This window comes from Lathamus discolor, chromosome Z (assembly GCF_037157495.1).
Source record: "Lathamus discolor isolate bLatDis1 chromosome Z, bLatDis1.hap1, whole genome shotgun sequence".
NCBI classification, from domain to species: domain Eukaryota; kingdom Metazoa; phylum Chordata; class Aves; order Psittaciformes; family Psittacidae; genus Lathamus; species Lathamus discolor.
This window is the reverse complement of record NC_088909.1, coordinates 59,346,673-59,358,899: the sequence shown is the minus strand read 5'-3', so window position 1 is coordinate 59,358,899 and position 12,227 is coordinate 59,346,673. Positions and strand designations below refer to the sequence as shown.

The 12,227-nt window shown below is 46.8% G+C and overlaps 1 protein-coding gene across 6 annotated transcripts in view; it reads left to right on the top strand.

Annotated features, from left to right (window-relative positions):
- The first annotated feature begins 1,018 nt into the window (after positions 1-1,018).
- The window catches only part of NRG1 (neuregulin 1), a 180,440-nt gene continuing 169,231 nt past the window's right edge, over positions 1,019-12,227 (top strand). For all 6 annotated transcript variants that reach the window (XM_065662914.1, XM_065662912.1, XM_065662915.1 and 3 more), the window contains exon 1: positions 1,019-1,267. In XM_065662914.1, the coding sequence (XP_065518986.1) occupies positions 1,033-1,267 (235 nt within the window). In that variant the 5' untranslated portion in view covers positions 1,019-1,032. The remainder of the gene's footprint in view (positions 1,268-12,227) is intronic.

The window sequence follows — 12,227 nt, the reverse complement described above, 5'->3', positions numbered from 1 at the left end:
TTTTCCTGTAACTTCCCAGCGTATTGTGTTTCCCTCCTAATTGTGTAAGTGCATCTCTTACAGATAACGGAAATCAGCAGGGAATGTGGCTCAGGTTAGCTGAGCAACTATATGCACAGATTCTTGAAGGTTTCTACATGACAGTGGAGTTCAGTTTGGTGTATTTACAGCTACCTGTTACTTTAAAGCTGTCTCGGCCATGACTGTACAGGGTACAGTTTCACCTATGAACGACAACAAGTCTTTCCCTGACCAGCTCACAGTTCGGGGAACTAGTGGTCCTGTGATCAGCCCCGTGAGAGGATACACACAATAGTAGCAAAGGACCCACGCTGAGAATACAAGGCGGTGGTGAGACCTCCCCGGGGGCAGGATCTCCTTGCAAAGCACCAGGCGCGGGGGAGCACGCTGGCCCCGCAAACCCGCCTTGACCTGAGCACCCACCGCAGCCGGGGAGGGCTGGCGCCGCCGGTAGCGCCGGGGGAACGTGAAGCAGGTGCCAAAGTGGCAGCGCGCAAGGACCCGATGAGCCGCAGCGGCAGCCCCCGCCTCTCGCTCTTCTGACCGCCGGCCCGAGCCGCTTCCCCGCGGTGTGGCCGCAGGTCGCCGGCGGAGACACCCGCTGGCTCTGCCGGGCGGCGGGGCGGCACCGGGCTGCACCACTCACCCTGTCCTGCCCTGCCCCGCCTCCCCCCCGCCGGGACCGCGGTGCCTGCGCCCTCCCCAGGGCCGGAGGGGCTGGAGCCGCCGCAGCCCCACACCCTGGGGCCGTGCAGGCGCCTCTCGAGAGCAAGCGTACGGTGCCCGGGGCGGGCGTTAGTGAGGCGTGTGCCGAGGGGGTGTGTATGTGGGCTGGAGTTTATTATTATTATTATTAGGAGAGGAAGGGAAAAGGAAAAAAAAAAAAAAAAAGGGGGTGGAGAAGGAGGGAGGGGGGTGAAGGGAAAAAAAAAAAAAAAGGCTGGAGAGGAGTTTCCCAAAACTTCCAAGGAACTCGCGGCTCCAAGTCCCAGGCGGCGGCAGGCAAGAGCGATGCTGGAGCCTCGGGCGCTCCGGGAATCGACAGCGGCGGCGGCGGAGGAGACGGCTGCGAGCACGGCCGCGGGGACGGCCGCGGGGACGGCGGCGGCTGCTAGCGCGGTGCCGGCCGGAGCCGGGATGGCCGAGAAGAAAAAAGACGGCAACGGCAGGAAGGGGAAGAAGGGCAAAGGGCCCGGCAAGAAGCCCGGTCCAACGGAGCAGGGCGAAGCGCCCGGGTCCTCCACAGGTAAGCCCTTCTGCAGGTGCGGGGACCGCCCAGCGTGGACCCACTGCGCTCTTCCCACACCCGTGGGACCGCACGGTGTGGGCGCATCCCCGGTTCCTGGCCCGGCTCCGCGGCGGCTGCTTGCCGACCTGCCCGGCCCCGCGGAGCAGCGGAGCTGCTGGGAGCCCCTCGGCTGTCCGACCGCGGGCCGGTCTGCCGCCCGCCCTCCATTCCTCCCACCGGCCCCGGAACCCTGAGCGGCTCTCGGCCAGCTGTTGCTTTTTTTTCTGTTCTTTTCTTTCTTTTTCTCCCCCCTCCCCCTTGCATTTTTGGGAGGGCGTGGGGCTCTCTCTCCTATTACAAAACACGTTTTCTGCCCCTTCCCCAGAAATCACTTAGCTGAGTTGAACAGATGGCAAACTTTCGTCCTGGGTATTTTGTCTAAACTTGCAGCTATTTACTCAGGGATGATCAGAGAGGACATTTCGCTCACTTAGCAGCACGTGCTGTTTCTCGTATGCCTCCCCAGTACTAAGGGCGAGGATTCATGCCGGTGATACCCCAGCCCTTCCTAGGTGTCCACAGACGTGGGACTCTGTGGATCGACCCAAAGGTAGGGCGCGCGCTGATCATGCTGCCTCACTCGCTGTAGTTATTTATTTGTATCAGCCAAACACCTCAATCAAGATTGAGACTCCTAGTGAAGTGGAGCACATGATGGTTTTCCTAGAGAGCTCTATGCCACCTAGTTTATCAGAAAGCCTAGCGGTACATAAAAATGCACTTGGCTTTCTGCAGCAGCAGTGTGTAGCTGGAGTCAATGGTTAGTTTACCTATTTCTTTGAATTGTTTGTTGTTTGTGGGATTTTTTTTTTTATTTTTATTTTTTAAGAGGCATATGAAAAGCAGTCTGTTGCCCAATTTGGGCTTGTTTGATTGGTTGGTTTGTTTTGTTTGGGTTTGGCTTGGTTTTTTTTTTTTTTTCCCTCTCTAAACAGACAAACAAACAGCCCCAAAGGGTAAAACTTCCAAAATATACCTCCATTAATTTTGCTTAGTGCATGATGCTGCTGCTCTAGAGTTCAAGCCATCAGCACTCAGGGAGGATGTGTAATTCAGCACAGCAGCAGGTATCCCCTTGGGCTAATAATCTACAAACTAGCACTGCCCAATGCATCCTCTTCTGCTCTATGTCTATTGAAGACACAGTTCACCCACCTGAGTGGACATGAGTCTGAGGTACAGCCATCAACATTTTCCTTGTGATGCCAACCTAGAGACAAACTCTCCTTTTGATCCGCTTTCTCTCACACTGGGTCTTTACAATGTTGTTTATTGTTACCATACTAGTGTTGGGAGCATCTCCTACAGAAACTGGGAGATTTACTTCTTTGAACATTAAAACCTCTGGCAAACCTACCCATGACAGCTGGGCTGCTCAAAGTGTTTGGGGGGGGGGGCTTTGTTTGGTTTTCTGGTTGACAAAAAAACAGGAGGACTGTGGCATGTTGGAAGATTTGTGACAGGAAAGTTCTTTTGAGGACGTGTAAAGGGGAGACACATTTTCTGACCATGCGCCTCAGAGTCCCGTAGTGTCCCATACTATTCTTGTAGGAGAGCTTTCTTTTTACTGCTTTGTGGACGATTTTCTGTCTCCAGTGGAGTGGGGTTGCTGCACTGGAGGAACTGGGATTGTTTCTGGAAGCTGGAACCAGCTCTGAGTGGGATGCAGGAGGCTCCACATACCTTGGGTTGGGCATTTGTGCCAGTGCTGAGGGAGCAAAGAAAGGAGCTGTAAAGCAGAGGGGATATTTTTTGAGTAACCCAACCAAACTGATTGCCAACTAGGAAGAGATTTTTTTTTGGAAGATGGTCTTCATTCTTTGGTGTGGAGGAGCAGAATAACAGGCTGGAGGATCCATGCAGGTATCTATCACCTAAAGTTTAGGTATCAATTTGTATTTAATTCCCACTTCCAGTGCTGTGGTCTGATCATGTCTGCCGTGTTTTATCTGAAAGATGGCAAGCGTAGACTGATGTTCACTAAGGGAGGATTCAGACCATCCCTAACTCCTAAGGCTTTACTAAATAGCTAGAGGGCTTATGTTCCTACTACACCAAACTACATCAGTATTTGAACAAGAAAAAGTCCACTTTTCTGGCAAGTGTTAACCTCAGTCTTCCAAAGCTCCAGTATGTTTTTGTTGGTATGAAAGAGTACCGCCTTTATCCATACCTGACATTGCTATTCAAAAGTTACCTGTGTGGGCAAGAACTGAGCATTCTTCTATCTTACATAATTAAAATCCTACTCCTTCCAAGATGTGAGTGTATGTGGCAGGGTAATTCACATGTGTAGCTAATCCATATAATGTTTGCAGGTATGGTATCTAATAGGAGAATGAAATACAGCATAAGACATCACTGTACACTTAACTCACAAGCAAATAATCTAACACTGGAAATGTTACATTTATAAATTTTATCAAATCTGTTACTTAAGAGTATTTTCTGTTGGGAGGGCATTTAGAACAAGTGATACTTTAGAAGAGAAAGAGCAGAAAGGTTGGTTAATGTAAGATCATACGATCATAGAATGGTTAGGGTTCAAAAGGACCTTCAGATCACCTAGCTCTGACCCCCTGCTGTGGGCAGGGATGCCTCACACTAAACCATGTCACCCAAGGCTCTGTCCAACCTGGCTTTGAACACTGCCAGGGATGGAGCATTCACAACTTCCCTGGGCAACCCATTCCAGTGCCTCACCACCCTAACAGTAAAGAACTTCTTCCTTATATCTAACCTGAACTTCCCCCGTTTTAGTTTGAACCCGTTACCCTTTGTTCTATCACTACAGTCTGTGACGTAAGAGTCCCTCTCTAGCATCCCTATAGCAATGGGCTTTTATTCTTATGTTCAAGCATATCAGTGCTTTGATTAATGATTGGGCTGCACATGTTGATTAACAGTACTTAGTAGGGATGATATGAAGGCCTTCTGACTCTAGTGTTACCACGATTTCTCCTTTTTCCTAATACAATTTTGCAGTCGTACCTGATGATGAGGTATTTTTAGGATGTGCAGTCTGAGAGGTCATGAAACAGTTTTGCTTTTTAGTAGCAACTAAAAAGTTACTACTATCTTAGGACAAATTATGCCAGGAACTGGCACCTTCTCTGCTGTTATTCTCTGTCAGTAGTTTGCATCTGGTCTTCCTCCCATATGAAAAACAGCTGCTTGTGGCTGGTCATCAGTTTTAAGATCTGTGCACTAGCACAGAAGTTTTTAACTGATCTTTAGGGTTTTTTATTTACTTCTGCATTGTTTTATTTTTTTCTGATCACAACTTATCTCAGCCGAGTTTGCTTTTGGCTGTCAAACTGTATCATATATCCCTTCAGTCTTGGGTCTGGAAGCATCTAATTGATAACTTGTTACCAGGTTGAGAATCGGCTTTATTATTTTGGGAAAAAAAGTGTGTGAGAAGGTGTTTCTTTACTACCTTCTCTCCTAACTTACCTGTGAACTCTTGAATAACCATTGGAGAAGAGAGTTACTGAAAACAGAACAAACCCCAAACCTGAGCAAGCTGTGTCTCATATGTTTAGGTGCACAGTGGTAACACACACAAAAACTCTTCATGTTTTTCATTGCCCAGGTAAAATGTCGACTCTTTTACAAAAGCTTTGGGAGGTTCATGTTGCCATGGTTTCTTTGTTACTAAAATTGTGTAGAAGGGCATTTCATCCTCTCACTTCAAGTGGTCTTGAGTAAACAGATTCTGTCTGGCTTGTCTCAAGTCAAGCGCGATTTTCTCTTCTTTCAGCAGGGTACTCTGGGCCATGATAAATACAGAGGGTAGAAAACTGCAGAAAGAGTATTACAAATGGACAGAAGCTTACAGCTTTTCTCTGAGTGATTTCACTGAACTGCTGTGCCAACAGAGGATTCAGACAGGCTCAACAAATATGCCAGCAGGGCTTCCCAGGGCATCGCCAGCACATTGAAATACATCCAGCCTGGGCAGGGAAACCTACTGCAGGGAAGCTGAGGTTGTGAAGCAAGGTCTCCAGCCATTTCCCTCATAAAGGGGCTGCTGCTGACTTAGGGTGCTCTTACAGCAGGAGCAGGGAGGCTGGGACTGGGTGCACTGTGTCAGCATTTGAACCTCCTGCCAGCCTAGCCTTTGTTAGGACCGCATAAGGTGGTGCTAGTAAAGTGAGGGAAATGAATCAACCAGGGAAAATTCCCTCTATGAAAGAGTTGTGTTTTGGTAAGTAAGATGGTGCACCGGCACATCAACTGCCCAGCCACTTGGTCAAGTGTCCCCAGACATCTCAGGGAATATGAGTTTTCGGATGGTTCCTGGTTAGCAGAGAAGATGAAGAAGGGGCTGCTGGAAAGGACAGAGCATGAGAAGACATGAAGTATTTCTGAGAAAAGCACCTCGATATGTGCGAAGACTGACAGTGCTGTCCGAGCAGTGAGCTCTGTAGCTATGGGTTACACCAGTCACACCCTAGTCAGGAAAAGCAAGATTCTGCAAGAATCTGGTACACAAAGACAAATTTGTCTGGGGAAAAGAGATGAGTAGCAAAGATGGGTCCCGATCATCATTTCAGTGAGGTGACCTCAGCAGCATTGTTCTGAACACATCTACACTTGCAGAGCCCAGAGAAGGGAGGTTGTAGCCATTGGCATAAAAAATAAGTACCTGCTACTTGCTGGCAAGAAATTTCATTTAGAGTTAGATAAAATGCCAGAGCTTTGAGACTACACTGCAAAATAAACAGCATGAAGTTTAGATGAGCTGAGTGTGACTGAGCATCACCTTTGACTGCATCTTGGTAGCAGGCTTGGCTGATGGAAAAAGAAATAGTTTTGATCATATTGAAGACCAAGTTGCAGGTCAGGGCTTGGCTGGGAGGATTAGAGCTCAGTCTGAAGCTTGCTAAGTTTAAATTGATACTTAATAAAGAGAGGTCAGAAGGCAGGTCAGTATTTCAGCATGAATTGAAGACAAGAGCCTTGGAGATGGAATGAGAACAGTGATTTCTGGTAACACTTATCCATTTCCAGTGAAAAATCATTGCTTAGAAGGAGTGACAACTTCTGGTGTATCCAGGCCAAAATATTTATGTGTGGGGAAAGCCTCTCCACCTGTGTGCAATGCCTGAATGCTCCAAACATTCCACACAATCTTCAGAGCAATTTTGAGAATGAATCCTCTAAAAAGCATGCGAGTGTGTTCATGTTTTGTGAATAAACGAGATTAGTCACCATTCAACTTTTTTGACTTGGCACTACAAGTACTACTTGACTGTAGCCATGGGAATGCAAATAGAATTGTGAGGACATACCAGTACAGTTGTCCAGTAAATACTGCATGTGTATAGAAAGACATTTCCCCTGTGAAATAAATGAGAAACTGTTCTGAACTTTGTGCAAATATTGATAATTGGGGAAGGCCAAACAAGATTTTTGTCTTGGGTACAGAAATGCCACGATCTGCTAAGCTATGCAAGGATTTTAAAATATTAATCCCTGGCAAAGCTTGTGAGCTGACAGATCTGAATTTGTCTATTTGTAATTGTGGGCTTCTCTTTTTGAATGTCTGAAAAGTCAGTAACTGGAAAGAAAAAAAAAAAGAAAGAAAAAAACAACAGCAAAACAAATTGAGTGAAACACTTTGAAACAGCTCTTGTAAGTAAAAAGAAAAAAGATATTATGTGGCTGATTTTTCAAAAAGCTTCAGCACTCTCTATTTGGATCAGCTCACTTTTCATCTCGCTTACTGAATCAAAGTCACTGGGTTTTCAAGAAAACTTCCTGAGTGCTCGGTTCATGAAAGTCTAGCCATAAAAATCACACAGAAGCTACCGAGCATCTTCGAAAACAGATTCTGCTTTAGGCTTTACCTAAGTGGCAATTTGTTATTCTGAAAATAAGGCGAGCTAAGTGCTGAACTGCGGAAAACTCTTCCAAGCATCTCCCTTCCCCCACCTTCCCTTTTAATCTGTCCGGAAGCATCTGATAGTTCTTTGAGGCAGGTACTTACAACCAAGAGCAAAACAGTGAAGAACAATTGTGTCGCAGAGTGTCAGAAGCTCTGGAAATGCTATGAATTCTTACCAAATCAGTGTTTTGTTAACATTCCAAAAGTAACAAGAGTGAATGTGCCTTTAACAGTACTGATAGTTTATCATGTTCCGTTATGATACAAGAAAACAAACCAAGTGTCAATATTTTGTGTGAGTCATACTAGCTGTACAAAGAACTGCTTGAACGAGCTTGAGGTGTTTCAGTTAACCCTCAGTTGCTCCCTTAAATACACAGAGTCTTGGGGTCTGCGGGGGCCAGAGGGAGATCTTGTTCTAGCCCGAGAAAACTGAAAGAAAGTCTTGCATTTGAAGCGTTACAGCGTCAGCGTTGGGGCTACAGGCGGCGTGCAGCAGAGGAAACGCGAGGGCGGAGGGGCTTGCACGGGATGCCCACGGAGCCTTAAAAATAATGAAAATAGTCATCATCGAAAGGGAAGGGGAGAATACCGATGGGTGACCAAAGGAAAGGCAGAGGGGCTGGAGGACGGAGGGCTGCCCGTGCCGCTGCCGGTGTCGGTGCCGCCGGCGGCCGCGAGAGGGTGCGGCGGGAGCACTGCTGCTCCGCGGTACAGGGCAGCTCGAGTTCGGAGCTCCGGCCCTGCCGCAGCCTCCCCTCCTCTGGCCCTGCGCATAGCGGGCAGTGGGGCGGGAGCCGCCCGCTGCCCCAGACCGGCGGGGCCTCGGGGTGAGCAGTGCAGGAGGCCTGAGGGGATGTTTTTTGGGTCCAGTGGCTCTGCGGGTGCTTCGACACTGTTCGAGGGTGATGTGAGCGTGGCAACTTGAAAAGCAGTCTCCTGGAAATTCAGGAGGGGTGGGGCTGTTAAGGTGTGCTGCAGGTCAGTGGATGTGCAGGTGAACTGGTAGAGAACCTGTGAGGGTGACTTAGGTCCCAGCAAACACTGTTCTGATCTCGAGCGATACGAGTGTGAAATTGTCCAGTGTGAGTTCACAGAGATGTTCATGAGTATGCTTTTCTCCTCTTTTACTTAACTCTTTTGCCTCCCTTTCTTCCTGTCTGTCTCCTTCTCTCTCTCCTTTCCTCTCTCCATTGCTCCCTCCATCATTCACTTCCTCCCTTCCCCCTTTTCTCTATCCTCACCTCTTTCTCCCACTCTCTTCTTCCTTTTTTTCTCTTCCTCCTTTCCATCTATCTGCCCTTCCTTCTGTCTTTCCCATCTGCTCTATTTCTGTAAATGGAGAAATATATATATATTTTTTTTTTTAAGGAAAGTAAAGCAAGGTATTTTATAAGGGACAAATAGCGGTCTTTAACTTGACCTCCTGACTAGAGTTAAATGCTAGTATTTTATTTCTGCATAGAATACTACTTGTGTCTGGTTTTGCATTTCTGGTTGTGTAATTTTCTGTGGGACCATTATATTTGGGGAGAAATCAACCATGTTATGTAGTTTGTTCACTGTGGGCCATTTGCTCTGACAAGGAGTCCACTGGCTCTGCAGGCCAGGGAGGAAGAGAGAGATGTTAATCCATTTGTGACAGTTCACTTGGGAGCCTTTCCTCATTCCCTCTGTGCATTTCTTTCTCAGGTTTTATGAGCTGATGGTCCTTCCACCTCTGTAAGCAGGGGGAATCCAGGTCAGGCAGCTTGGGCTTGGCATTCAGACGTAGACTCAGGCTGAGCCTTGCTCAATGTCTTTCTCCTGCATTAACAGCTTTCATTTTACCCCTGAGTCAACCACATGCCATGTCCTATGCTAATGGTTAATCCCTTTGAAGACAGTTACAGAAGCGTGAATGCATACTTGAGATGACTAAACAGAGTCCATGGTAACATAGAGTTGCAGAGGTGATTGGTAGAGGTTGTTCCCACTGCTGTTATTCTCAGAATTACGTTTTAAATCCAGTATTAAAATATTACGTGTGTGTGGCTGTGATGTTTTAGTAGGATTGTTGGCTTCTACAGTGACAGACTGTTCAGTTTTCCTTTGCAGAAATCCACTGGACCTAGAAAGGAGAAAAAAAGGGATGTTCTGTCAATATTATATTGCACCTGTATATGAAACAGCACTGAAAACTGCTCTGAGTTATTGCATTGTACTTGCAATGGATGCTAATAAATGAAATGAGGCTCATTATTCTTTAAATACTTTTTTGCATGTAGCCTTGATTTGTGCCAAATAAACTGGTGTTGTTTGTATCATCACAGTTCTTTGAGGTGTAGCTGAAATCTGTGTCCTTCAAATTCTGCCTTATCGAAAAAGCTCAGTCTGAGAGCAAGCTCTGATTGCCTAGGAGTCTAAAGTCTACTGATGTTCAAGGTCATGCCAGATCAGAGTCTCATCCCAGCACAGAAACCAAGTCTCTTGACTCCCAGTCTAACCTCTTCAGCCACTCTGTTTCCTGACATACTGCCATTCTAGAGATAAGAATAACATAGAGATAACAGAAGCTAGGCTTTTACCCTGTTTTTGATGTGGATAAATATTCCTTCCCCTCTAGGAAAATCAGTTTCCTGGAGGCCACTGTGCATTGTTGATCTCTCTATTGCAGAGGGGACAGAAAGATGGGGGGGTCTTTTTAGGTAGCATGTGCACTGCTGCCCCACTGGTCTTGTGCAGCCAGCTCTTGGCAGGAGACAGTTCCATAGCAGGGATATGGGGATGAAGGGCAAAAAGGAAAATGTCCATTGTGTGCCGCTATGCCAGACCTGCATGTTCAGGGAGCATCACTGGTTTGATCTGAGAGACCCTCAGAGAGAAGGTGGTATTAGAAAAGTTTTCCAACAGGCTGCTTCCAAGGGCAGCATGTCCCCTCGCAAGAACAGAAGAGGAACTTCCTATACCCCTCCAGTGGGAACAATATGAGCTGTAAAAAGTGGTATCTTAGGGTAGTCAATGCCTCTTTCCTGTTTCTGCCCTCTGCTGAACTTCTGCAGTGAACCATACCAGCTTTATAGAGGTTAGAAAGGTTACTTTTGGAGAATTTAGCAAAGCTTTTGAAAAGCGAACCTGAAAACATGAAAGCTGCTAGTTGGACTTGTTCTTGTAAAGGGTGGGCTGGAAATGCAGAGGTATAAAGCTCACTGTAAAGAGTGTGTTCTCTCTGGGAGCTCTCGAGGATGAATGGAGCTGCCGGTGCACTGTTGAGGTTAGTTGAAAGGCACTGATTTTAAAAGTGGAGGCAGTTAGGCCAAGGAAGGACATGTCTGAGTGTGTGGAGGATTTCTGTTCACAGCATCTGAGACGAGGGTTGGTATCTTTTTCTGAAAGATATGCTATAGTTCAATCAAAAGCTATGGGGTGAATGCAGAACTTAGTGGGTGAGGTCTTTTCTGTGTGTCAGGCTTCTTTACTGACCTCCTGAGCAAGTTGTTGCCAGACTTAACACTGTAGATTCCAGCAGTCTTGACCTCATCTTTTCTTTCTTTTTTATTGATGCATTTTGATTTAAATCTAGTTTTTTCTTAAGCATGTTGCACACAGCATGTGAGAAGTTGCTGCAAATGTACAAAAGGCTGAGTGCAAATGCTGGATGGCAGAATGAGCTGAGGGGAAAAGAAACGGATTGTCAGTAAAAGTGAAACTGATTTTGAGCACAGGTTTTCTTGGCTGTGTGAAGTGCCAGCAGCGGTCAGAAATGGGAAAACTATTTCAGAGCAATAATCTGGGTTGGGGTTGGAAGGAGGATTTTGAAATTATGTCAGAGAATGGGAATTAAAATAGCTAACCATCCTTTTAAACTCAGGCCTACTCCTGGTACTCAGTTTAGCTCTGGGACCCCCAGCAGAAGGATGTAGATCTGTTGGAGCAAGTCCAGAGGAGGGCCATGAAGATGCTCAGAGGTCTGGAGCACCTCTGCTATGGAGACAGGCTGAGAAAGCTGGGCTTGTTCAGCCTGGAGAAGAGAAGGGTCCAGGGAGACCTTAGAGCAGCTTCCAGTGCCTACAGGGGGCCTACAAGAAGTCTGGAAAGGGACTTCTCACAAGGGCATGTAGTGACAGTAAAAGGAATGGTTTTAACCTGAAAGAGAGTAGATCTATATAGATATTAAGAAGAACTTCACTGTGAGGATGGTGAAGCACTGACACAGGTTGCCCCAAGACATTGTGGCTGCCCTGTCCCTGAAAGTGTTCAAGGCCAGATTGGATGGAGCTTTGAGCAACCATGTCTAATGGAAGGTGCCCCTGCCCACGGCAGTGAGGTTAGAACTGTATGATCTTTAAGGGCCTTTCCAACCCAAGCCATTCCATAGTTCTATGATTCTATATTATTTGGCATTGCTATGCTCTGATTATTTCTCCAGTCTGTGCATGAGAGTGTCTTTCACCCTATTCTGTCCACACTCTTTCTTACAGTGGAGACCATTTGGGTGAGGAGCCTTTTTTGTAGTGTTAGGACCTGTCCTATCACAAGATGATCACTCATCCTAGCTACAAGGTCTCTCTTGAGGCTTATGTCAGTTCCACAAATGCCAGAACCCAGTAGTCTCAACTGACGGTGTTCTCACTCCCATCCCCGAAGTGCTGCCTGCCTTCATCCCTTCTCCAGCTCACATCTGACAGTAGAAGCCATTGGCTGTCTTCACTTTCCAGGCAGAAGGAATTAGTTTTTTTGGCTGCAGTGTGAGTTGTACCTAACAGCAGAATGAAATCAGAGCTTGATGTTATGGGAATGTCATCTTCACCGCTGTCCACAACAGAGAACAACAGAGGGAATGTCGTTCCCAAGAGATGTAGCTTCATCTAAGCAATTTATTTAAAGGTATGAAATAACTGCATAGCTGCTGCCAGTGACATTGCTTCCTCTTGAGAGGAGGTGCTGAAGAGAGATTCCCAGGGCATCAGAGGTGGCTGAGGATGGCTTCTTCCCAAGGTGGAGTTTTAAATGCTCCTCGTGGTTCACTCCCGCCTTCCATGGCTT